The sequence below is a fragment of the Chaetomium strumarium genome (assembly GCF_033439665.1).
Source record: "Chaetomium strumarium strain CBS 333.67 chromosome Unknown B0T15scaffold_1, whole genome shotgun sequence".
In the NCBI taxonomy this organism is placed as follows: Eukaryota; Fungi; Ascomycota; class Sordariomycetes; order Sordariales; family Chaetomiaceae; genus Chaetomium; species Chaetomium strumarium.
Genome location: NW_026944429.1, coordinates 3,410,411 through 3,434,103, shown reverse-complemented (window position 1 = coordinate 3,434,103; position 23,693 = coordinate 3,410,411). Strand labels below are relative to the sequence as shown.

The following is a 23,693-nucleotide window of genomic DNA, read 5'->3' as shown; positions in this document are numbered from 1 at the left end:
AGAGTTCCATTGTGCTCTCGAGTAAGTCCTATAACGAACGGGAGCGACAATTCCTTTAATACCGCTCCTCGTGACTGCTTCTCCCCTTTTTGATATCGAACCGAACAATGCGAGTTGGCTCCGTTGACAAAGAGGGACCTCATTGACGAACAGATTCATTGTCCTATTGTTGGTGAGTGACGCCGCTGTTTATCGCAACAAATAATGCATTCTCGTCGCCTCGTATTCTTTGATATGGGCAGGTACATCAGTCTCCCGTTTATTTTCACTGGTTTAAGAGACGTGGGCATTACACAGTCGTACATCGAAGGGCAACAACAGGAACTTGACCTTAGAAAAAAAAGCCAACTTAATCTCCCTAATTCCAGTCCACGGAGACACTTTGCACTACCTATACTTATATAAGATACTCTCAAAGTCACGACGACAAGAGCACAACATCCATCAAATGGACGAGAGGCACAGGCCCGCCCGACAGAAGAGCAGCGCTTCCTGCACTTTTCTCAGTCTCTGCTGCGGTGGTGGCAAACCCAAGGACACCAGTACTACTAGTCACTCGACGCCTCTCCTGGCCAGGCCCGCGCGCCAACACACCCCTGGCCTCTCTGGACGCAACGGGGTCAACAAGGACGGCAGGCAGACTACACAGCAGCGAACAGCTCATCCTAAGAGAGGGGCTGCTGGTCCAGACAGGACGAACGCGGTTGCCCAGCACCGGCAGCAGCAATATCGTGCTCCACGAACGGCACAGATGATGGACACCAGGCCGAGCGGTGGGAACACGTATGCCTTTTCCGCCGCGGCGATGCCGCCGCCGTCCTACAACCCAAAGCGTGCCCAGCGTCGTGGTGGTGGTGGTCCCGGTAAGCTGAGGGTAAACACCACGGTCAGCACGCCGCCGCACAGAGGCTCGAGGCGGGCGGTGCGGGCGGTGTCCGACGACTACATGCCTGTCTCGCCCCTGGCGCCGGACGAATCCTGCGGTCCTACGCTTCATGTCTCGCCCCTCTAGCAGACCGCCCCCTGGCGCTGTTGGAGTCGATCTGGGTGTGAAGGAGGGTTTTACCTACGCCCCAGATGGGAGGGAGACTTTGAGTTCACCAGGTGTAGGTAAGAACAGCAGCCTAAGATTGACTTAACTCGGCAGGCTTTTTTCTCCTTTTCTTTTTTTCAATTTTTTTTTAAAAAAAAGAGACAGTTGGGTAGAGCTGACGAATTGTGGGAGCACGGAAAGGGTGGGCGAGCGGGGCAAAGAGTTCAGGGAAATACCGTTTCCGGCCGGGAATGCACTGGATACTGCGGGCAGGTCCAAACTGGTCGTTCGAGACATCCCGTCTCGGCCATGTTGTTTCGAGAAAGCGTAGCTAGTACACAAAACAACGACGGCAAGTGCTCGTTGGGGGCACCCAGCTGCGTCCTGCACCGTTCCCTGCTGCCTTGAAGATACGTGCTGATAAGACCACAGAGGGGGGGAGGGGGGAAAGATGTTGTTGCCTCCAGTAACGTAACTGCTCCGTCACCTCTTCTGTTGAGACTATCTCAGATGAATGATTGCATGTATACGCGTTCATTCACCGATGTTTGGTTACGGATACGTATTACCTGCGATGCCGGACCCCGCTCATCAGAATGATCACAGGTATCAGAGGAGAGAACGGGTAGAACAGAATTCAGTTGCCTGATTGGCAAGTGGGTAAAGTATGCATGTAGAGAGAACGACCTACATACCTACGTCGACAAAAGCTGGCCGTGCACGTTGCGTTCTTCTTCCCTAGGCATTCACCATTGGGCACAAGGCCCCCCAAGTTCCCTGCCATTTCATTCGTCGGAAGATGTGCCCCCCATAGGGCTGACGTGCGTGTTCCTGTCCCTTCGGCTTGACGCAAGAGCCGGCTTCCGTACATTGTGTACCGTGAAGTGGATGCGCGAGATCGACTCGCGGGTGAGCTGCCCAGAGTCCCAACCGGAAAAACGGCGGCTTGGCTAGTTTGCGTGGTGCGAGCGAACAACAGCGTATGAGTGGCTCATAGGAGGAGTCATGAACACCACTTTCTTGCTTTCTGCATGCGTGCCTTGCGCGGTTCTCGCGGGACAGAGCTAGAGATAAGAGGCAGACTCTCGCAGTCCCGGTCTCCCATCCGTTCCCACCCCCAAGATGGATCGGCCCAGATCGGCCAGCCCTACGAGACCGAGAGGGGTAACACTGGAACACCCGGACACTGCAGGACAGCATGGCCACCTCCCACCCAATCGCCGCACCCTGTGGGGTTGCCGGTCCGCTCTCCGCCGACCATTGCCGTCTCGGGGCCCGCCCGTCCTCAAACTCTCAGGAGTCAAGACGGGTTTTTGTTGATGTGCAAGTCGACGTGGTCAGCTGCATTCAGATGCTGTTGTCCTGCAGCTGATTGGGAGTCCGGTTTCGTTTGCTACCGGAAGAGAGCATGGAGAAGAGTCGGCCAGTCAGCTTTCGATTTCCTTCTCTCGCCAACTGGTCCTTTCGATAGGAGGCCGGGGGCCGTATGTACCAGAGTCGCTTCAGGTGGCACGGTGGCTACGGCAATCAACCCATCGCACCCTGCCCTACTGGTCTGGTTCTTGTCCCCAAGCCGCAGTGCTGCATGTCCCCGTCGACGTTTTCCGCCAACACTGATGTGTAGCGTATACCAATGCATATACAGGTAAGTACTAGTACACAACATGTACCACGCTGTGCGTATATACCTTCATTGTACCGCAATCCACTGCGCGCTACAGAAGTGTCTGGTGTCCATCCCGGTACCCCGGTAGGGAGACGGATGAAAGTCTGGGTCTATTGCCGTTTGCACTTCCAAACGTTCCAGTTCCCATACTGTTGGCTGAGCCCGTGGGCGCCACTCTCTCCGACATGGGCCACAGACCCCAGCGTAGGTTAACGTTAATGGGTTTTAGGTTGCTTTGCCGAAGGGGACATCGGACGTCAGGGAAAGTTAGACCAGCCAGCCTGACTTGCTCCTTTGACTGCGAGACTCCCAGAGGGATCCAACCTTCTTAACAATCAAGATTATGAGAAGGAAGCGGCTGTAAATAAACGGGTTGGGAGGAGCCGTGCAGCCACCGCTTCCTGCAGCAGTTGGTTATGCACTGAGGAGGGCTGCAGGGTGACGGCTGAGCCACTTGAGCCGGGCAGTCATGAAGCTGTTGTGGCCCATACCACCCACTGTAGATATAACCAAACACAAAGGACTTGCCGTAAATAACTCGGATAGCGCCAACGAGTTGAATTGCGGCGTTGGTGGTAGGTGCGTCGGCACGCCGGACAGTTGACGTGTCTCTTCCACAGCTAGTTGCCAACCTCCAGCACCGCAACGTTCGTCATTCGCCCCGCGGCTCTTTCTTGAATCGTTTTTGACATTTGCCGCATTCTTGGCTCGATCTCTGTCCGCTCTTCCTTCTCTAGTGTAGGCCATCAGGCTGTCCTCAAATGCCAGGGAGCGAGGACGGGTTGTGACGGGAGTCCTTGGACGACCTAACTGTGGGAACAACAGTTGCAGTACCTACATGTCGGCTGCTACCAGTGTACCTACACAGACCTGCAGCTCAAGCCGGAATGATGCAGTTCCCTTTTAGCAGCCGCTGCCCGAGACATCGGTCCTGGGACTTTTGAGACAACCAGGCGCTATGAACAGGGCCTCATTGAGAACCGTGCAGCATCGCAATCGAAGGATCCATTTTCGACCAATGGATAACCATGGCCGTCCTTGCTGCGCCTGCCTTCGCCCCACTTTTGCCGGGGACCCTTGTCGTCAGAGCAGGCAGCAGCGTTGAACAGACCACCGCATTTCTCATCATCTCTCCAGAGCCCGGCTCGCGATGAGCCTCCCGTTCCCGAGTCTTTTGTCGCCCGCGTTCCGTGTCTTTCCCCCCTTTTTGACAACTTTCGCCTCAGGCCATCCGACTGACCACCGGCAGTGTCTTTCCTTTGGAACTGCAAGGAATACACGATTGAGCTCAGACGGCGAAACCATCCGACAAGCCTCTGTCGCCGCCCCTTTGTTATAGGACTTCTCTCCCCTTCGACGCGACTCTGTCTGACATTGACATTGTCTACTTCTATCCGTTATCCATCGCTCCTTCGCCAGGTCCTGATTCCAGCTGCGTTTCGGGTCCCTGGCGCTTGTCGCTGCGTCCCTTCACAAGCTTGGTAGGTTCATGACCTTCTCATCCTTGGCACTGCTCTTTTCAATCCTTCACTGTTATACAACCTATCCGATTGTCCGAGGGACGGACTGAAAGACTACTGCATGGGGTGCTGCAAGTCGACTGTGACTCATGAACCCAGTGTCGTTCAAGCCCTACGATGAACACATTGATCGCTGACCCGAGAACTTGACGCAGTCTCCCATCGATTGCCACAAAGCTCGGGGGTTCCCCCACTACCAGCAATCATGTCTTCCAACCCTCGTAGAACTCCGGTGACTCGCTCGGGTTCGAGGGGCCTCACGGTTAAGACCAACATGGTCCTCAAGAAGGGTGCAACTTTCCATTCTCCCACAACCCCTCCTGAGTCGCCTGAGAGAGTCTTCCGGCCGCCGCCGCTGCCCCGTCGATCCCAAACGAACCTCGACGATGTCATCGATGCTCACCGCCGCCGTGTTGCCTTAACACTCGGTGACATTGACAAGACCTTGGCTGGTTCTTCCAAGCCCGACTCGGTTGCCGTCCCCGCGCGCAAGAAGACCCTGCGAGACGAGACTCTTCCTCTTCCACGAGGAGTGCTTGATCACACCCTCGATTCGCTTATGGCTAAGGAGCAGCCGGCCGAGCGCCGGATGCTCCGGCCCCGAACGCGCCGTCCTTCCCGCTTCCATGACTCGGACAGCGGCCTGGGCACTTCTATCGCCTCGACCAAAGAGAAAGACGCCGCCGTCAAGAAGGAGAGGACGGTGAAGGTATCCGCAGTTACTAAGTCCGCTGCCGCTCGCACGACCGATGCCGGCAGTCTTGTCGGCCTTGGCCCTCGGGCTACTAGCCGTATCTGCGAGCACACCCTCAAGCCGCTCCTTGGAAATGCCGGCTTCAAAGATTTCCACCCCCTCTTGCTCGAGTGCCCTAGGAAGATCCAGCAGAAGGAGATTGTCTGCCTCAGAGACCTCGAGAAGACTCTACTGTTAACCGCTCCAGTAAGTGAGCTCATGGCTGACACAAGTGTGAGGGGTGATACTTACCGCTCCTTGGTTTTAAAGGAGAGGGCCAAGGCCGCTGGACTCTATCTCGACTTCTGCCTCACGACGATCCGATGCATCCAAGCGACTGTTGAATACCTCAGCGACCGCGAACAAACTCGCCCCTGCGACGTTCCCTACAGCAACGGTTACTTCATTGACCTCGTCGATCAAATCCGGCAATACGCCCAGCAACTTGCCGACGCGAAGGAGAAGGGCGACCAGAACGAGATGGATGTGGATCCGTATGACTCCCCCCTTTGGTCTCACATCCCGCCCTCACTAACGCGTTGACTAGCACTGATGAGATCAAGCTCCATGGCGGGATTCAGATCAATGGACGCCCTGCCGAGCTCGTCCGCGTCAAAAAGAACGGGAAGATGATCTCGATGGCCACGGGCGAGGTCATCGAGAAGATCGATGAGGAGCCTGATGCCGTGACAAGATTCAAGCGCTCGGCCAGCCAGGAGCTAGTAGATGAAGAGGAGATCATGCGATCCATGGCTAGGCGGAAGAAGAATGCTAGCCCTGAGGAGCTCGCTCCAAAGAAGTGCCGGGAGCCGGGCTGCAACAAGGAGTTCAAGCGTCCATGCGACCTGACCAAGCACGAGAAGACGCATTCACGCCCATGGAAGTGTCCCGTCCCGACTTGCAAGTACCACGAGTACGGGTGGCCCACCGAGAAGGAGATGGACCGCCACCACAATGACAAGCACTCATCCAGTCCGCCGATGTTTGAGTGCCTATACAAGCCGTGCCCGTACAAGTCCAAGCGGGAGTCGAACTGCAAGCAGCACATGGAGAAGGCTCACGGGTGGACCTATGTCCGCACCAAGACAAACGGCAAGAAGTCTGGCTCCAGCATCGCTGGCAACTCCGCCCAGCCGACCCCCCAGCTCCAGAACATCCCAACTCCTCCTAGCGATCATAGTGTGGGAGTGGCCACACCTCCTGACGACTGGAACCGGGTTTACGGAAACAGTCTCGACTTCCCTACCTATATTCCCAACGATGCGAACTTCAGCATGATGCCCCAGGAGATTTCGCTGGATTACTCCCCCATCGACAACCCCACTCCGTCCACCGATTCTGGCCTCGACCACAACTCGGCCTACCAGGATGTCGCGACAGACTTCACGATGTATGAGGACATTTACAGTGCTCCCGTTCAGCTTCCGACTCCGCCTCCACTACACTCCCACATCTATCACAAGGATGTTGCGCCGCAGTACATGTCATACACTGCGGCCGAGCTGTGCCAACCTCACCCGGCTCAGCTTTCCCCCGCTGGGCAAGGGAATGCCATGCTCTATACACCCAACTCTCTGGCTGAGCTGGACGAGGGCTTCGATGAACATAACAACGAGTTTGCTGCAATCGCCAATGCTGTCAACGGTGGTGACTTCATCCTGTTCCCCAACAATGGTGTCTCCAAGCCGATGTACAACGAATCTCTGTTCGCCACAACCGACGTCCCAACCATGGGTACCGGGCTTTCTCAACCGTCGTCTCAAGACCTGCTGAATGCCCTCAACATCGATTGGTCGACGCAGGATCTCAGCGCTTATATCCCCTACTAAGTGTGATGCGCTGCCATGAGGTCAAACTCTGATCCGACGCCGAGCGGGCGTATCCGTTCCGTATGATGGGAATGAGGTTTTCCCTTGCTCCACGACGCAAACGCTGATGCGACTTCTTGTTGGGGAGACAAAATAGGGAGAGATGAAGTTTTGTTATGAAGTAATGAAGCGGGAGTTGGCAATTCGGAGAGAATGGTGCGGCGGATCCGTCTGGGGATGCACTTCAGGACGCGCTGTCTCCACTTGTATCTCAATAGTTGATTTTTGTGTGTTCTACGTTGGCTTCTTGTTGATGCCTCGCTTCTTTGACACTTCTCCATTAGCAGAGATGGCAGAGCACAGGTGAAGGGAATGGTGAATATTGTTTCGCATGGAGAATTCTCGGGGGAGATGTGATCTTCCCAGTGGTTGGGTATTTTTGAACTACTCGGTAGATTCCTCTCAAATACTGGAAGCTTTCAAACTGGACGTACTGAGTCACGCTGAAGCAAGATACAACTTGTTGTTTCCTATTCTATTTAGGTAGTACCAATAACAGGTAATTTACCATAACCACCTGGAACTTATGATAGCGTTCCCGGTGAACGATTCATCGTTTGCTCCACAGTCCACACCGGCTCAAAGTCTCAGACCGGGTGACGTTGTGGTCCGTGCGCAACTGAGGTGGAGCTCATCTTTCGCGCATATTTTTGCTCTCTCTCTCTTGCACCTCATTGGGACCTTTCATCACTTCTCGCAGAAAACGTCCACGACATGGCTCGGCGGCTATGGACCTGGCAAGCTATCACGGCGGCCTTTTCTATCCCAATCATAGGTGCTTGTTGACCCCGCTAGTACCTAACTCTGTAATCAGTTGCTCTCAGCGGATTCACCGGCGAGACTGGACACCAAGGGCCTTCTTTCCCTTGGTAAGGTATGTTCCTATTCACCCTTATTTTCTTGTTCACGCCACCCCCCCGTCCTCATTCCCGCACTCGCGAAGGAAAAGGGGGAGGGGAAAGAGCAAAAAAGCGCCGTTTACATGATGATCTTCGCAACGCCGGTTGCAACCCTCAAGTTTTATTCATAATAGGAAGAGCCGTCTGAACCGCCCCGGGGCTATCTCTCCACCCCACCTTTTTTCTCCTCCTTCTAGCCCTTTGGCTTGTTTGAGGGGGGAATCGGGGGTGGGTGCCTCCTTGGCTGACCTGCTGTCTATCCTCTTTTTTCGCCTCCTTCCCTTGCCCGCTCCTCTCCGGGGGAACGCTTGCATCGTCATATGCTGGCGGGGCAGAGGGTTGGAGGCGGGAGAGAGGGAGGTAGTTGGACGGTGGGGTTGGTGGTGCTTATAATCTGGGTTTCTGAAGGGCCTTTTTGCTTTCTTTTTAACTTTCGTGGTTGATGGGGGCGTTTGCCTGATGCATGGTGCGAGTTATGCTAACTTGTCCCGAGTCTTGTGTAGTGCTGGGTTCAATGTCAACGACCAAACCGACTGCCGAAATCAACGACAGAGGTGGCACCATATATCCTGCCATTCTGGCTTCCCTGTCTGAAGAGTGTAGTCGGATCTTGATGAGGTAGTACAGCATTCGAGCTCCGTTAGGCCCAACGGTTGTTTACAAATGTTATACCTCCAAACCAAGATAGTCCAAAGAACAGCGGGAGAATGATATATGTGATTGTTCTGGACATATCGGGTTGGAGTGATTTGTTTCTAATATTCGATCCTGCGTCCTAGTCTCCAGTGCAAGTGAGGCTTTGATTCCTTTATGGTTTGGGACCGATTGCTGGTCCGATTTCAAAATCCCATAGCCACCGAAACAGCGCCAAACCCAGGCGACCTCTTTACTCTCTTGTCATGTACGCTTAATCCTGCGCTAGAGCTACACCAAGCCTTATTGATACATCCAATAAAGCATCTCCCCTCGGAAGCTGTTCATTTCGCAAAGTGCAGATCATAGCCCAGCCACTTCCTCCTCAAGACCTGGTCAACCGACAGGCCGGGATAGCCGTACGTCAGCGGGAGGAAGAAGTACCAGCTGGCAGCGACAAGCACGAGGATGACAAGGGCCGCAATCCAGGAAGCCAGCAAGCTCTGGCCCGCGAACCGCTCACGGGCGGTCAGGTGGCGCTTGAGCGCTGCGACCTTCTTGCCGGCCTTGGCGGCCTGGTAGGCCAGCTCGTGCTCGATGGCGTCCTGGCTGAAGATGAACTCAACCAGCGAGCCCGTGACAAGGCACGAGGCTAAGTGGGCTGGGAGGTAGTGGTGCAGGAACAGCTGACGGCCCATCACATAGAATGGGAAGTAATGTGTTGCCCAGGCAAGGAAGAAGAAGCCGGTGGAGTTGTAGAGGCGCGAGCGGGAGCCTGGGTTGTTGGTTAGCTCGAGTGCCGGGGTCTGGTTCAAACATCCCATAACAATACTTACGATGATCAAGGGCATCGATGCCGCGGCGCAGAGAGAACTGGTCGGCCAATACGACACCGACATAGATGGCCAGGACGCTGCTGGCAATCCACCAACCGATGGGATTGCCAAGGAAGTAGATCTGTTGGCGAGTCTCGTTTTGGGTCCAGAAGCTGACGCCGCGGAGCAGGAACGGCCACTGGTAAGGCAGCGAGGCATAGGGATGGCTAGCGGTCAACTGGTTGTTGTGCCAGAACATAGACCGCTGCAGCTCAAACCACTTCCGCAGGAACGGGAGCGTCTTGACCTTCCTCTCCGGCCTCTCGCGGCGCTTGTGGTCGGCCGGAAGTGAGGGGATGTCCTCGACAAGCCACACATTGGAGCTCGGGGCAATCTGCTTGTTTCCGTTGATCTCTTGCTGTTTGTGGCCCCATTCTGGCAGAGGCGTGGTGTGGGTCCACATGGCCACTTTGCTGGGGTTATGGATGAGCTTGAAGTGGCTAGAGACGCTCTTGAATTCCTGGCCATTCTTGCCGTGCTCGATCCGCACCTCGAACAGAGTGTCAGCAGCCCGGTCGCCGTAGGCGTCCGCAATGGAGACGGTGGTAAACTCCTGGTTGGTGGGGTAGTAGGGCGAGGCGACATCATGGGACAGCAGGATGGTATCGGTGACAAGGTGACGCAGCCGCACGAGGTCGTGGTTCTTAACATGGCGGCCAAGTTGTGGCTCCTCGGCAGGACCAGCAGGAAGAATCTGCCAATAGTTGTTGGTGTCGTTGAAAGGATAGCCCGTGACTTGCTGGCCCTGGCTGGAGACACGGCCGTCGTCGTACCTCAGGGGGTACCGGTCCGGGTGGCTGTGAAGATAGGCCTTCGTCTCCTTGTGCTTGATGGTGATGGTGTCGTAGTAGTCGATGGTCACGGCGTTTGCGAGCATGATGTTGTCGCTGAGCGTCTCCTGGAATTCAGGGGTCATGAAATCATCTCCAGGCCCAGAGCGGGTGAGGATGGAGAAGTGGACCTGGAACCAGAAGAGATAAAACAGGAAGGGCATGAGAATCAGGCCAAAGGCGCGAGCAGCAAAATGCTTGCCAAAATCTGGCAGGCTCAGGGCGCCTCCGGGTCTCTTGATATCGAGGAGGTCCCAGAGATCGATGGCGACGGCAGAGCCAATGGTGATGAAGGCGAACAGGCCGACATACTTGGTTGAGATGTCGCATGACAGAGCAAAGCCGGTCAGTATCAGCCACTTCCACCATTTCCTTGAGAAGGGCTCATGACGGAGCTTGTAGAACTTGATGTAGCAGAGCAAACTGCAGGCCATGGCAAAGACGAGTGTGGCGTCGAGTAGGATAAGACGTGTCTGGCCAATGTGGGCGTTGTCAAGGAGGACCAGGCCGGCCGCCACAATACAGGCGGGGAGGCTGTAGCCGGACTCCCACATGATCAGGTAGGTAACCGAGACAGTGAGGGCACCGAGAATGGCGGGCAGTGAGCGGAAAGCGACATAGGGGACCTTATTCACGATGTACGAGTCGCCAATGTTCTCGAAGTGGAAGTGGCCATCGTATCCCACCAGCCAGCCCATGAAGGCGAAGAGGAGCTTGCCGAACGGAGGGTGCACGTCGAAGAAATATGTTCTCTCGAGATAATACGAGGCGAACTGCGGAGGAAGACGGGCGTCAGTAGAGCGGCCAATGGGGCAGTCAAGGCGAGGGTAGGAGGCGCACCTTGCCGAAGTGGACCTCATCAAAGACAACTTCGTTGGGATGGCTGATCCCCCAGAATCTGGTGAGGAAGGCCAAGGCAGTGATAACGACGAAGACGGCCTTGTAGTCGCGTTCGGAGCTGGCGCCGGAGGCTTTCGCGGAGGCCGCTTTCACGAGCTTGTCAAGCTCGACATCCGAAGAGGACCCATCCTTGGCCTTCTTGGTCGCGGACCCGACGTTCCTTTGGCGCAATGTGCCCGGGGGCGTCGACGTCGACGTGGCGGCCATGGCAGGTATGCTGGGTGAGCACTGAGGTGTCAACTGAACGGTTCAAGCAGCACAAGCAATCATGAGCGCCGTGGGAAGTGCTGATTGTCTCCCCTGGATTCCATGGTCCGAGCGCAACGAGACAAAGACTTACCTCGCCAAACAACAGCGATTGGGAGCTGATGCCCAAACAAAACCCGTCAACGAACCAATGTCTACAAAAGGAAGATTAAAGACAGTAGAGAAGCTGAAAAGGCGCGTGGACGAGGTAAGGAGAAGGAAGAATTGGTAGTATTGTATTAAATTGCGTCGCACTGATGGTTCAGCTCAACATTAGCTGCTCCACCGGGCCTGAAGGCTTTCTGGACACCTGGCGTAAGCTGGAACCGGGTCCGTAGTCGACCCACGGAGAGGAGTGGTCCAAGCGCCTACCCTTCCGGGAAGCTTCAGCATCGCGAGAGCCACTTTCAGGACTCGCCGGTCTCGCGCTGTGACTTGATACGCAGGCTTAAAAGAAACGATGCGACAGTGTAAGCGTCTTTGGTGCATACATTGGCTATATTCCCAAGTAAGACCAAAAGCTATGCATATCCACTTCACCGTATCCATAGTGTATGCTTTTTTCAACGGCTGGCTCGGTGAACGCCAATCTCGAATGGCCCGGGGCCGGGCCGCGTCGGCGGGGTTACCGGTAACCCGCCTCTAACCCCTCCTTGCCGTGGTCCGAAGAACGGAGCTAAACGGGCCAACATTAATGCCCAGAATCGCGCCGTGGAGAGATTTGTAGTAGTAGCTGACTCAGTTCTCTGTTATGTTCACGGTAGTTGGCCGACGAGCCTTCCCTCTTGTATTTCGGTCATATTTGAGTAGAACACCACAACCAATTCTCAACCGCACCTCTCGCCGCATGCACAACATGTCTGCCACACCCGTCCTCACCAAGAACGCCGCCCCGCGTAAGTTACCGGCTTCCCTCTTGCGTTGACGAGCGAATTGCTGATATGAGTTGCAGCTGCTGGCCCTTACGTATGTTCCCGACGATTTGGGACATAAGCTGTTGTTTACATCCTTCTGACTGACCCCTTTTCTCAAGTCCCAAGCCATCAAGACACCCAATGCCATCTACTGCTCGGGCCAGATCCCCTGCGATGCCGAGGGCACCTTGATTGAGGGCACCATCCAGCAGAAGACGGCCGCTTGCATCGGCAACCTCAAGGCAGTTCTCGAGGAGGCCGGCTCCTCCATCGAGAAGGTCGTCAAGGTCAATGTCTTTCTGACTGACATGGCCAACTTCGCTGTGAGCAACCCCGAGTTACGGGACAACGCTTGGACTGTACACTGAGTGACTATGATACAGAGCATGAACGAGGAGTACGCCAAGTGGTTTGTCCACAAGCCCGCCCGGAGCTGCGTCGCCGTGAAGCAATTGCCAAAGGGGGTTGACGTTGAGATTGAGTGCATCGCTCTTCCTTGAATTGGTCCGAATGGGAAGTTCGAAGCGCCACATATGCTTAGGAAAATCGAAGATAAATTCCAAAAGTATGTTGACACTTTCAAACCGTGATCACGGAGTTTATCCCCCGATAAGATGATCCCTTCGCCTCTCTAGGTGTTTTCCAGGGGCCCGACGGGATCGACGGATGGCGGGGCATCCAAACGGCCAAGCATGACAAATTGGCAATCCAATCTTGAACCTCAACTTCCGATCTGCAGAATCCAGGCAACCAATATAGTCAATCTGGCATGCTTCTTAATATTGTATTGACTCGAATACCTGGCATTTTCCTATTAGTCTCGTAGATGCCACTTCGGCCATAACCGACAGGTCTCGATAATCCACCTGGGGGCCTCTTTTAACGCCTTCATTGGTCCGTCGAGACGAAGCCTCGTGCATTTGCGCCGGCCGCGTCACTGACAGTTGGCAAAGGCACCCAACTCGGCCAGCAAAGCCCAATTACCTCTGGTTCGATACTATACATTGTTTACTTTATAACACATTCAGCTGGTCGGCCGCATTTCGGCGAGCTTGCGGTCGCTCGCACGGAATCAAACTTACTAGTATTCCGAAGTTCACCCCGAGCATCGGTCACCATGGCGCCGCCGCCGGTTCCCGTTAGCGCCAATCAAGGAGATGCCCGGCGTCCCAAGGAGCCATCCACGATCTACAAAGTAAGTACCTTGCATACGTACAATACCTTTGGGGTACACGTTTGGAGTGACAATCCCCCTCTATTCTCACTAACCGACGACCACTTACACATCTCTTCACCCCTTTCTACGGATCTCCCCCGTTACAAACCAGCCCACACGTCGAGTAAAGCAACAACAGACTAACAAGCTACCTACCAGCTGATAATGACCCCTCTCCTATTCATTTCCTTCCTCCTCTCCCTCGCCCTGGTCGACCTCCGCTACTCGGCAATCCGCGGTCATTATCACGCCGACGCCAACCAGCGCAGCCGCCTCCCCCGATGGCTGCATCGTATCATCTACCGGTATATCCCTTACCAGTATGTCGTGGTCGATGAGCGGGGACGGCCCGTCTCTGAGCAAGCTGCGACCCCGGGTAGTCCGGGAAGCCCGGGAAGTGTGGGTAGTGCGGGAAGCCCGGCTTTGGCAGGTCGGGAGGCGGAGGATTATTACCATAGTAAGCAACGGAAGTTGATGAAGATGGAGGCTACCGAGGCGTTTGAGATCCGGGACGGTGTGTTACTGGTCCTGGGCTTTGTGGGCTTGGGCGTTCTATGGGTCGCCTGGAGGGCGGTAAGCTGGGGGTTAGGAGCTATGGGGACGTGGGTTTCTTGAGAGGACAATGGTGATCATGGCGGATGATTTACGGTCGATATGAGCTTTGGGTGGTGCGAGTGTGGCAATTGCATCCCCCCCTGAAACATGGAGCGGAAATGTTGGGTACATAAAAAATATCTGGAAGGATGCCGGCACTCTCGGGCTTATATAAGACCTGCTTGCTTGGAGAGCATGCCGATAGATATCTACCTGGCTATCAGAGCCGTTGTTGACCGTTTTAAAACGCGAAGTTGGAAAACCGATAGACCGGTGTCCTCACTCAAGCTTCTCATCAGGCCGATGCCAAACATACTTCAGCTCCATGAAGCCCTTCCCGAATTGTTCGGACCACACCTGGCCAACCTCCCTGAACCCCTCTCTCTCGTACATTCTCCTGGCAACAGTGAGGCTGTGCAACGTTGACAAGTGGCAGTCACGGAAGCCCGAGTGCTTCACGAACTCCATCGCCGCTCTGATGAGCTTCCCCCCGACGCCCAGGCCCCTAGCCGAATCATCCACAATGAAGAAGCGCAGCCGCGCGGCTCCCTCCTTGCCAGAACATTCGCCGTCAATGTACACCGTTCCAACTATGCGCTCGACCGGAGCTGACTGCGCATCCGCTGCTGGCACGGTCACGATGGCCGACCAGACCTGGTTCACCGGCCTGTCCAGCCGTTTCAGAAAGTCCCCCAGGCCGGTGGACAAGCCCGCTTCGAATTCCCGGCCCCATCCTTCCGTCGGGTAGTAGAAGTCCATGTGCATCTGCAGAGTGCTGGCGATAAGACCCGGGCGGTATCCAGACACGATGGAGATGTTGGTGGTTGGGGGTAATGGCGGCCCCGCGCTCGCTGCCGGTGACTCAATTGGCTTTGCATCTTCCATTGTTGCTGCGTGCTCTTTAGTTGGTTGTGCCTCAACGGTGGATGGGGCAGACAGAGGCGGTATGGGAGCGGCCATGTCTGCCGTCTTTGATCGTCGTCGACGTCCTCCGCAGGCGTGAAACCCGGGATTCAACGGGTAGTATTGATTTTCTGTTCAAGTTCTCTAAGTCGTATGGTTTATGGTGTAGGTCAAGATATATAGAGCAGGCGTTTTGACTTGGCAGACCACGATGACTCACCGTCCACATACCCGGCTGCTAAAGCAAGGGCGCACAGATTTTGCGGTAACGTTACCTAGGTACTGTTTCCTCAGGCCATGCGTCGAGCCCTCACCTAAGTCAACCTGCATTGGGTAGGTGTTGAACTTGTGAGCAAACATCAGATAATCTGACTCTGGCTGTAATAAGAGGAAGGAGCAGCCCCTGATGAGACTCATGAGAGATGGCGCATTGACATTGAACTTCAACACCCAATCACTGGCGGCCCGCGTGATTTTCTCACTTGAGCTTCAAATCCTTGAGGACATGCCAGTGGTGTGGGTTTGTCCCATCTCAATCTTCCATGTGGCGCTTCACGTGTATTGACAGCAGGAATGGGGTGTGGCTCGTTGCGGTGGAGTTTGAGTCCTTTGATGTCGGCCGCCGGCGAGAGAGGCCCCACTCGGTCGGCAGCACAAACGGATTCTTATGGCTCCTTCTTAATGGAATCAACCCGACGACGGAGATCATGGATCGGATCGGATCCGGCGGAATACATTAACTTGCCACAGTACGGATACATACATATATGCCGGCGCGCTCGGTTCTATGCCATTCAGATTTCAAGAACCTGTCACAGGAGCAATGATTCAGCCGAGGTCCGCCCCCCAGGGTTCGACGATCGAATTCCAGCTTCAGTCATTGGACCGGGGGTCCCCATTGGACCGAATCACACGGAGCCGGGGCGAGAACTTTGCTCCGTGCGCTAAGGCTCTAGCCCATATCTCCGCGCGGATGCGACATCAACCATGTCTGGTTTAACGGCGTAGATCCGTACTAGTTACCGTAGATTGGGACTTCATTCGGTTACATCAGGTATAGTTATTAATAAGGGACCTCAGCCTCGAAGCACCGCGAGTCCTCTTGAACTAGAGGTTGGCCCTGTTAACTGTTGTAACAATCAGGCTCGTCTTCTGTCCTACTAGTTCCATAAGTCTCTGACAGGGCTTCGCGCAACTGAAAGTCGCCGGCAGGCGACGACAGCGGCATCGCTAGCATTGCCGATTAAGTTGGGGACCAACTTTGCAATTCAGAGATATACAGCTAGCTGGACGTTACGTGTCTCGGCAAGTCAGTGTTTGACTACCTTATACCGCAGCCCTGCTCACGGCGTGTCTGTCTCGCCCACCATGATCCCCTACCGCCTCATAACAGCCGCCTCTCTAGGCGGTGCCTACCTCCTGTCGTCAGGGCGAATCCCGCAATGGCCGGCGCCGGGGTTCCTGGCCGCATTCTCGGGCCTCCTGGGAATCCAGTTGCTGGCGTGGGTTGTCTGGGCAGTGATCCTCTACCCGAAGCTCTTCTCGCCTCTGCGAGGCCTTCCAGAGCCCGACGGCAATTCATTGTTCATGGGCCAGTGGAAAGCAATCACATCGCTCCCGACTGGGAACCCCATGATGGAATGGTATGTTATTTCCTCCCATGTCTCCTGATTCCTCCGTTCAATATCTATTGGAGGCATCCTACCTACCTTAGTCACCCGGGTTTTTGCTGACTGTCGGCAGGGTCAATTCGATCCCGCACAACGGGCTGATCCGGTACCTTGGCCCATTCAACCAAGAAAGACTCTTGATCGCGTCGCCCAAGACCCTTGCCGAGGTGCTCGTGACGAAGAACTACGACTTTGTCAAGCCTCAGCAGATCCGCTGGTCCATCGGCCGTATCCTGGGCATTGGCGTGCTCCTCGCCGAGGGTGACGAGCACAAGGTGCAGAGGAGGAACCTGCTCCCGGCCTTTGCTTTCCGCCACATCAAGGATCTGTACCCGACCTTTTGGGAGAAGGCGCGCGAAGGCGTGCAGGCCATCACGGACCAGATCCTAGAGGGCGCTGCGGAGCGGCCCGAATCCGACAAGAATACCGCCGTCGTCGAGGTGGGCAGCTGGGCATCGCGCATAACCCTCGACATCATCGGACTGGCAGGTTTGGGCCGCGACTTTGAGGCCATCAAGAACCCGGACAACCGGCTCAGCCGGGCGTACGCCGAGGTGTTCAGGCCAAGTCGCCAGGCCCGTATTCTGCAGTTGCTTTCCATTATCATCCACCCCAGGATTATCAACCTGCTGCCGGTAAAGCGGAACGACGACATCGAGGGCGCAGCTCGTCTGATCCGAGCTGAGTGCGCCGAGCTGATCAGGGAGAAGAAGGAGAAGCTGGCACGCAAGGAGCTGACCGACCTCGACATCCTCTCGGTGGCCATCGAGTCGGGAGGCTTCAGCGACTCGAATCTCGTCGACCAGCTGATGACGTTCCTCGCGGCCGGGCACGAGACCACGGCGGCGTCCATGACTTGGGCGGCCTATCTGCTCGCCAAGTACACCGACGTGCAAGAGCGGTTGCGGGCCGAGGTGCGCGAACGGCTGCCGCCCATCTCCGGCGCAGGGGGCGGCAGCACCGTGTCGAGCTTCGACATCGACCGGATGCCGTATCTCAACGCCGTCTGCAACGAAGTGCTGCGCTACTTCGGCCCGGTCCCTCTCACGCTGCGCGAGTCGGCGTGCGACACCAGCATCAACGGGCACTTCGTTCCCAAGGGCACGCGCATCGCCATCGCCCCCTGGGCCATCAACAAGTCCGAGGCGCTGTGGGGCCCGCATGCGCGCGAGTTCAATCCGGACCGCTGGATGCCCAAGTCGGACCAGGACAGGCATGCCGCGAGCGGAGGCGCGAGCAGCAACTACGCCTTCATGACCTTCCTGCACGGCCCGCGCAGCTGCATCGGCCAGGCGTTCGCCAAGGCCGAGTTCGCCTGTCTACTGGCCTCCTGGGTAGGGCGGTTCAGCCTGGAACTGCACAACGAGGAAGAGGCGGATGAAAGCAAGATCGAGATCAAGGGCGGCGTGACGGCAAGGCCCGCGAGGGGCATGTACCTCAGGATGACGCTTCTGGACGGATGGTGAAATGGCTTTGGTGGCTCCTTGGATCCTTGGATGCCTCCCGCTTTTGGCCCTGGAAGGTCTCCTAGGGGCTTATCGGAGAAGCCAAGGGATAACGGATATTCTCGGGACACACTCTTTGCCGGTTGAAAGTGATCTCGGGGTGCTATCGTGTGGTGGCGTCGATTTGCTGTACTACCTAGCGGATAGGGATATATACTAGGGACATAATGATTCAATTGGTTTTAACATGTTTCTCATCCGAAACACTTCCTTACCCTGGCTTCACGTGTCCCGCTTCCACCCTGCTACCTACATTGGCAAAGAGAAGTTCCAACGCGGCGGTTCACTTGGTAATAAGGCAAGGGAGCGAAGTTGGGGGTGGGTCACGGGGCAGTATGGTAGAGAAGGGAGAGAGGGAGCGGCGCAGCCCGGTATCTATTTCGTACACGCACACCGTCAAACCGATGCAACAACACGATACTTAGCGAGAACAGGACATACGGGAGGTATTGTACATAGCACATATACTACGGGGTACAGTACTACCGACCTAGATAGTAGCTACTACCTTAGGTGTATCCAGTGAATGGTACCTCTATGCCTTCCCTCTCTCACTCGACCCCCCCTCCTTCACCTCCCCTTGGGAACCTGCGTGGCCTGACTCGCCCCAGCAGCAGTCAGGCTACCTATGCCACCACCCATGAAACTCAAAAGGCCAGGCCCACGGCAAACCAGGCCAGACACAGCATGGAGAGCTCACCTACGAACTCGAGCGTCTGGCGGAGCGTGGCATGAAAGGTGGAAGGACCCGATTCCCGAGGGGGGTGAGCAAGGACAGTGACACATGAAGCTGGTCGTAATCTGGGGCGGAGGATGTCCTTCAGGGTGCAGGGCTCCGCGGGGATACATGCCCCCCCAGGAGCGCGAGGTAGACTGCGGTGGTGAGTTGACCGAACTTTGATGTTCATCCATGGCAAGGTAAGGAGGTAGTATGGATGGTGCCCAGGAGGTACTACTAGTACTTTGGGTTAGTGGTTGGTGAACGTACCGTAGGCGACATTGCTCAATGCGTTAATGAACCCGGCGAGGTAGAAGGAGATGACGTTAGGTAATCTTCTTCGCAGAAACCAAAAGTACGGTAGACAGATTTCAGCACCAAGCTCTTGATTTTCTCATCGGGCTAGTGTGGTATTATTATCGTGCTCGCTTTGCTCTGTTCGTTCCATGGCGGACTCCAGGCGCCATTGTTCGAGGACGGGTCATCTGAATACTGGATATCATGATGTCCGTTAACTGCAGTAAGGCTCCCTGCCAGTGCTCCGTTAGTAGGCGTCACTCACGTATTGACGCACGCGCAAACGCGTTGTGATGTTGGGACCGTCAGTGTATGTACTGCTACTACTATTAGTAGTATAGTAGGTACTAGTACTAGTAGTAGTAGTAGTATTTTGGACGGTCTCGACCTCAACCCTTCAGCTGGTCACCACAACCCAACTCTACTCCTACCTACTACTGGTGTAGTACACACATGTATGTACGGAGTATGTACATGAAGCATCATGCAAGGCATCACGGGCCATGTTTCAGTCTTATCAGGCCTGCCAAGCCAAGGCATGACTTGCAGTGCTCCTCGACGCAAAGTTTGATCCCGCTGCGAAAGCAAGGGGGCTGCATATGCATATACATACATGAAAGTTCGCGCCCAGTCCAGGGCGATTCTCCGATTTATCTTACGACAGATGCGGGGGAAGAGAGGCAGGTTTGATGAAGAGCAGAAGCTCATCGACCGACGTGCATGAACGCCATCCCGAGCCGTGAACTGGGTGACTGTAGAGGCACAGGCTGGCTTGCATCCATGATGCATATATACTACATCAGACGTACTACCTAGCCAACCCCCATCACCTTGAATTCCGTGTTTCTAAAGTAGGGTGTGTTTGCCTTCCCATGCCTTGCTTCGCCGTTTTGTCCGTCTCATTTCAACGTAGGTTACCTACTGGTAGGTAGGGAAAGGAAAAGCCGCCGGCGGCGTCAAATCTACCCGAGTTTCATCGTTCCCTGGAGCTGCGGCCTTGTGGGGTCGGGGGATCGCACCGCAAGGGCGGATGCAATTGGCTCGATCTTATCGTAGGGCAAGGGAGCGAGAGGCACAGTTTGCCACATTTGGCAAGACGGTGAGAACGGGATGCAAGGTGAAGCTGAAGCCGGCAAGGTCGGTGAATTAGCATGGGGTTGACCCAAGCCTCCAGGTTTGGAGTTGAATGTGGAAAGCCAAGCTTGTCGTGAATCTCGGTAGATTTTGAAATTCATTGCGCTGGGATCCAGAACTCCATCATCAGCTCCTATCCCAGCCCTGCCCTGCCTGCCTGCCTGCCCACCGTTGATCTAGGTTCCAGTTCCTCATCCCAGAAAACACAACGCCGACCGCATTCCCGCATCGTAGACAGATAGGCCAGCCAGAGAGACCGCATTAATACACGTACACTAGGTAATACAGCATAGGTAGTCCAAGAAGAGAACGCGCGTATGGGGAAACGCGAAACCAAAAGCATCACCTCCAAGTCCCGTGTATCCTTCCCCTCCTGTGACTGCCCCTCTTGAGCCCGACTTCTCCATTGATCATGAGGCTCTTCCATCTTCTCCCGACGCTCCCGCGGTCCTTGCCCAGACTGCGCGCACAGTCCTGCCAGTCCGACTTGGTGAGCTTGAGCTTTTCCAATACAAGCTCGACCAGGATGCGGTCCTCCTCGGTGCTCCATGCCTCGCCGTCCGCTTCGACTACCACATCGGTGCCATCTTGTCGGTACTCGCTGGAACCGTCCGTCGGTACGTTCTGGGGGAAGGAGTGGTGGAGGTTGTGGTAATCTGATCGCTCGAGACCGAGTGGGATGACCTCGGGCGCGAGCCTCGAGCGCTTGGGTGTCTGTGGCCCGGAGCGAGCCTCGTTTTCTTTGTCCTGCCCCTCTACGGGATTGCCGAGAGGTCCGTGTTGTTCGGTATCGCTGTCATCCTCGCTGCACCGGCCCATGTCGTCGTCGGCGGCGCGACGGCGCTTGTTGGGTCCCCTTGGCGCCTGCGCGACTGCTGCGCTGCGCTTCACGATGCGCTTTCTCGCCGGGCCATGGTCGCCCGTTGTGCTGTCTGTCTTGCGCGATCGCAGGCGAAGTTTGAGCGGAGGCGGCGCGCACGCCAGCGGCGGAGTAAGCAACTGAGAGCGCGACGAGGTCGGCGGAGTGATGGGTTCAGGGCCGGTGTTGGCAGGCGGCGCGGGCCCGGCGAGGAGGGACTGCAGAGAACGACATGTCGAGAAGATGTTTCCGATAGCTTGCTGCGTCGAGAGGTGCGGAGGGCTTGCGGGCGGCGATGCGAAGAGCGCCGACTGAAGGCGCGTCAAGCGCGGCGTTTGCGACGAGTCGCATGGAAGTGCGGACGGCAGCAACATTGTTCTTCCTCGAGTTTAAAATGTGCGTGACGATTGTTGAGAGTATATGAGTTCCGATGCTTTTCGATATTGTCTCTAGAGCGAGCCCGTCGCGGTGTAAGTGGCTCGGGGAACTTTCGACGTCGGTTAGATGGTGTCTTTCCAGCAGCGAACGGCTCGCGACAGGACCGGGGATTGCGGTTGGATGCGCTTGGGTGGGGGTGTTGGTGAGGCCAAAAGATGAATTGGGATGTCCCAGCGATAGGTTTGGCTAACGTAAAAGTTCCCTGGAAGACTCGACCTGTACACGATCGCAAGGTGGTCGTGTGTCGGTCGGCGCAGATTGTGCAAAAGGTGAAGAGGCACTGAGGGAATCAGTCGCGAGGGACCCCGAGGGGCGACCAGCGGAATAATGCGCCTAATAAGAACGGGCCTGACCTTGCGGTCTTGGGAACAGGGACAACGGTGCGCAGAAAGTGGGTATTAGCAAGCAGGCCAGGGCTCGGAGGGCGTCCATGGCGCTCCACGGTGAGGGCCAATGGAGATCGGCTTGGTGTGCTCCACCTACTGACCCTCCCTCCACAGTTTCCCTCATGCAAGCACTTAACGGAAATTGACGAAAATGGATCCCTCTTCGAGGCCCCCTCGGCGGGGTTTTCAAGAGCGCTGCACAAGGAGACCGGGGAAGTCAAACCAATGCTCAAGACGGATTGATCCGACCCTGCCGGCGTCCGGTCGAGAGCAAGCTAGTTGGTGATAAGGGACTGCTTAAGCAAAGGCACGATAGGTATTGTACGAAGCATTGCACTAAGTACTCTTTCATTGATCGAAAGTACCAAAGCAGTGAAGGGCGACGGAGATGGCTCGAGCCTGCTTCGAGTCTTTTTCTCCCTTTCGCTATCACGCCAGGTGTATATGTACGTATCATGAATTGCAACTGTGCACTTCGGTGAAAGTCTCTCCTCATCACATCCCTTTCCACCCAGTCCAACTTGGAGAGAGGGGGATACTATGTATACGAAGTACAGTTTGGTATGGTAGATCAGGTAGTAGTACCTTGTCTACCCGAGCTAATCCAGTCAGTTGCTGGGACATCCGGTGCACCCGGGCCCGGCTCCTTACCGCAGGTTCGAAGAGGTGGTCAGCCCGGTTTTCTGCCCTCCCAACTTGCGTCATCCTCCATGATCGACGCAGGGCCTTCTTCCACCGTTCAAACCGGCCGGGATGAGGTGGCTTGGAACACTGCCTGGAAGCGTAGTCGGTTCCATTGGCATCTACTCTTTCTTTTTCCCCTATACAGAAGTCCTACAAACACACTGACATGAGGTCACGACGTCGGACTCAATTGCCGATCATGACGATGGTCGGGCCATGATCCTGACAAGGGCAAGTCGGATCGTCGGGACCGTGGCGTGCAAATGCAGGAACCGGACGGTTTCTCCATGTCCGCAGGGCCGTCGTCAGTCAGTCATCAGTCAGTAGGTCGGTCGGTCGTCTTTTCCCCCAGAGGCGGGGGTGATTCTTTCATGCCAGCATCCCCGGTCTGCACAAATGAGGTATGGCCAGTTGTGGAAAATAGGGGTCTTGAGAGAAAATTCTGTCATTCGCTTTCCTTTTAGCTTCCCCGGAGCTAGCGTCTCGAAATTAGGCCCAGGCCCAAGACACATGTCGGTACCTCGAGGGCAGCCTATGTAGAGTTTTGATGCTGGAATGTGCTACATTTGCTGTGGTGGAAATGGCAGGTGAGTGTTACAGTCTCTGTCACACATAACGGAAATCTTGCCGAGCATTATCTTTATTTCCTGGACCTCGAAAATTCGAGACACACCGGATGGCGGGGACGGGTGCGAACTGGGAGACGTGCTGCGACGCGACGCGACCGGCACGCGCATGCGTTCAAAGTGGAACCTCATTAAGCCATTGTCCAATGGCTGCGCTGCGGGAAATGGCGTGCACCGATGATTGGAAGAGCTCGTCACATGTCCCCGCTTCTGGGGTCGATGCACGCTCTTTTCATTTTGTGGAGTCGAGTGGGTCATTGATCCGGCCCCTTAGCCTCTTGGCATCATCCGGCCCTCCGTCTCTCTGAACATCCGCCGACCACCAGCCGGATCCGAAGGCCCACAAAAGGCCGGCTGCCGCCCGCCTCGGCATCAGGTATCCCACGAGTCGCCCGCCGTCTTCATTTCCACATCACGGTATAAGCATTCAACGGATGCTGCGGCGGTGGTCATCCTCGCTTTGGGTTATTCTTGCGCCAATGTTGTTCGTCTGGGGGTGCGATCTGGATTCTGGAACCTCTCCGTTGTGTCCTACCAGGGCCTCTT

The 23,693-nt window shown here is 55.7% G+C and overlaps 9 protein-coding genes across 9 annotated transcripts; 5 read left to right on the top strand and 4 right to left on the bottom strand.

The window, feature by feature from the left end:
* Positions 1–342: 342 nt before the first annotated feature.
* B0T15DRAFT_35216 (uncharacterized protein) lies at positions 343–1,181 on the bottom strand. The gene has a single exon (XM_062864144.1). The coding sequence runs from the start codon at positions 995–997 to the stop codon at positions 419–421; it is 579 nt and encodes a 192-aa protein (XP_062726145.1). The 5' UTR covers positions 998–1,181; the 3' UTR covers positions 343–418.
* Positions 1,182–1,817: 636 nt separating this feature from the next.
* B0T15DRAFT_35181 (uncharacterized protein) lies at positions 1,818–2,897 on the top strand. Its single transcript, XM_062864141.1, has one exon. The coding sequence runs from the start codon at positions 2,065–2,067 to the stop codon at positions 2,680–2,682; it is 618 nt and encodes a 205-aa protein (XP_062726144.1). The 5' UTR covers positions 1,818–2,064; the 3' UTR covers positions 2,683–2,897.
* A 1,527-nt stretch (positions 2,898–4,424) lies between these two features.
* Positions 4,425–6,781, top strand: B0T15DRAFT_387304 (uncharacterized protein; the record flags this gene model as incomplete). Its single annotated transcript, XM_062864376.1, has 3 exons — positions 4,425–5,159; positions 5,223–5,446; positions 5,500–6,781. The coding sequence occupies 3 exons, from the start codon at positions 4,425–4,427 to the stop codon at positions 6,779–6,781; spliced, it is 2,241 nt and encodes a 746-aa protein (XP_062726143.1).
* A 1,915-nt stretch (positions 6,782–8,696) lies between these two features.
* B0T15DRAFT_387295 (glycosyltransferase family 39 protein) lies at positions 8,697–11,164 on the bottom strand (the record flags this gene model as incomplete). The annotated part of the gene is made up of 3 exons (XM_062864375.1): positions 8,697–9,127; positions 9,189–10,830; positions 10,898–11,164. The coding sequence occupies 3 exons, from the start codon at positions 11,162–11,164 to the stop codon at positions 8,697–8,699; spliced, it is 2,340 nt and encodes a 779-aa protein (XP_062726142.1).
* Positions 11,165–12,059: 895 nt separating this feature from the next.
* B0T15DRAFT_507044 (YjgF/Yer057p/UK114 family) lies at positions 12,060–12,617 on the top strand (the record flags this gene model as incomplete). Its single annotated transcript, XM_062867626.1, has 4 exons — positions 12,060–12,099; positions 12,156–12,169; positions 12,237–12,440; positions 12,501–12,617. The coding sequence occupies 4 exons, from the start codon at positions 12,060–12,062 to the stop codon at positions 12,615–12,617; spliced, it is 375 nt and encodes a 124-aa protein (XP_062726141.1).
* A 243-nt stretch (positions 12,618–12,860) lies between these two features.
* Positions 12,861–14,096, top strand: B0T15DRAFT_35188 (uncharacterized protein). The gene is made up of 4 exons (XM_062864142.1): positions 12,861–13,011; positions 13,071–13,106; positions 13,213–13,312; positions 13,493–14,096. Exons 3-4 carry the CDS (start codon positions 13,235–13,237, stop codon positions 13,946–13,948), a joined length of 534 nt encoding a protein of 177 aa, XP_062726140.1. The 5' UTR covers positions 12,861–13,011; positions 13,071–13,106; positions 13,213–13,234; the 3' UTR covers positions 13,949–14,096.
* B0T15DRAFT_35207 (uncharacterized protein) lies at positions 14,078–15,183 on the bottom strand. The gene is made up of 2 exons (XM_062864143.1): positions 15,051–15,183; positions 14,078–14,974 (listed from the first exon to the last, which is right to left on the bottom strand). Exon 2 carries the CDS (start codon positions 14,885–14,887, stop codon positions 14,207–14,209), a length of 681 nt encoding a protein of 226 aa, XP_062726139.1. The 5' UTR covers positions 14,888–14,974; positions 15,051–15,183; the 3' UTR covers positions 14,078–14,206.
* An 805-nt stretch (positions 15,184–15,988) lies between these two features.
* Positions 15,989–18,069, top strand: B0T15DRAFT_35156 (cytochrome P450). Its single transcript, XM_062864140.1, has 2 exons — positions 15,989–16,473; positions 16,574–18,069. The coding sequence occupies exons 1-2, from the start codon at positions 16,199–16,201 to the stop codon at positions 17,964–17,966; spliced, it is 1,668 nt and encodes a 555-aa protein (XP_062726138.1). The 5' UTR covers positions 15,989–16,198; the 3' UTR covers positions 17,967–18,069.
* Positions 18,070–20,375: 2,306 nt separating this feature from the next.
* On the bottom strand, positions 20,376–21,806 carry B0T15DRAFT_35132 (uncharacterized protein). The gene has a single exon (XM_062864139.1). It carries the CDS (start codon positions 21,385–21,387, stop codon positions 20,497–20,499), a length of 891 nt encoding a protein of 296 aa, XP_062726137.1. The 5' UTR covers positions 21,388–21,806; the 3' UTR covers positions 20,376–20,496.
* Between the last annotated feature and the right edge of the window lie 1,887 nt (positions 21,807–23,693).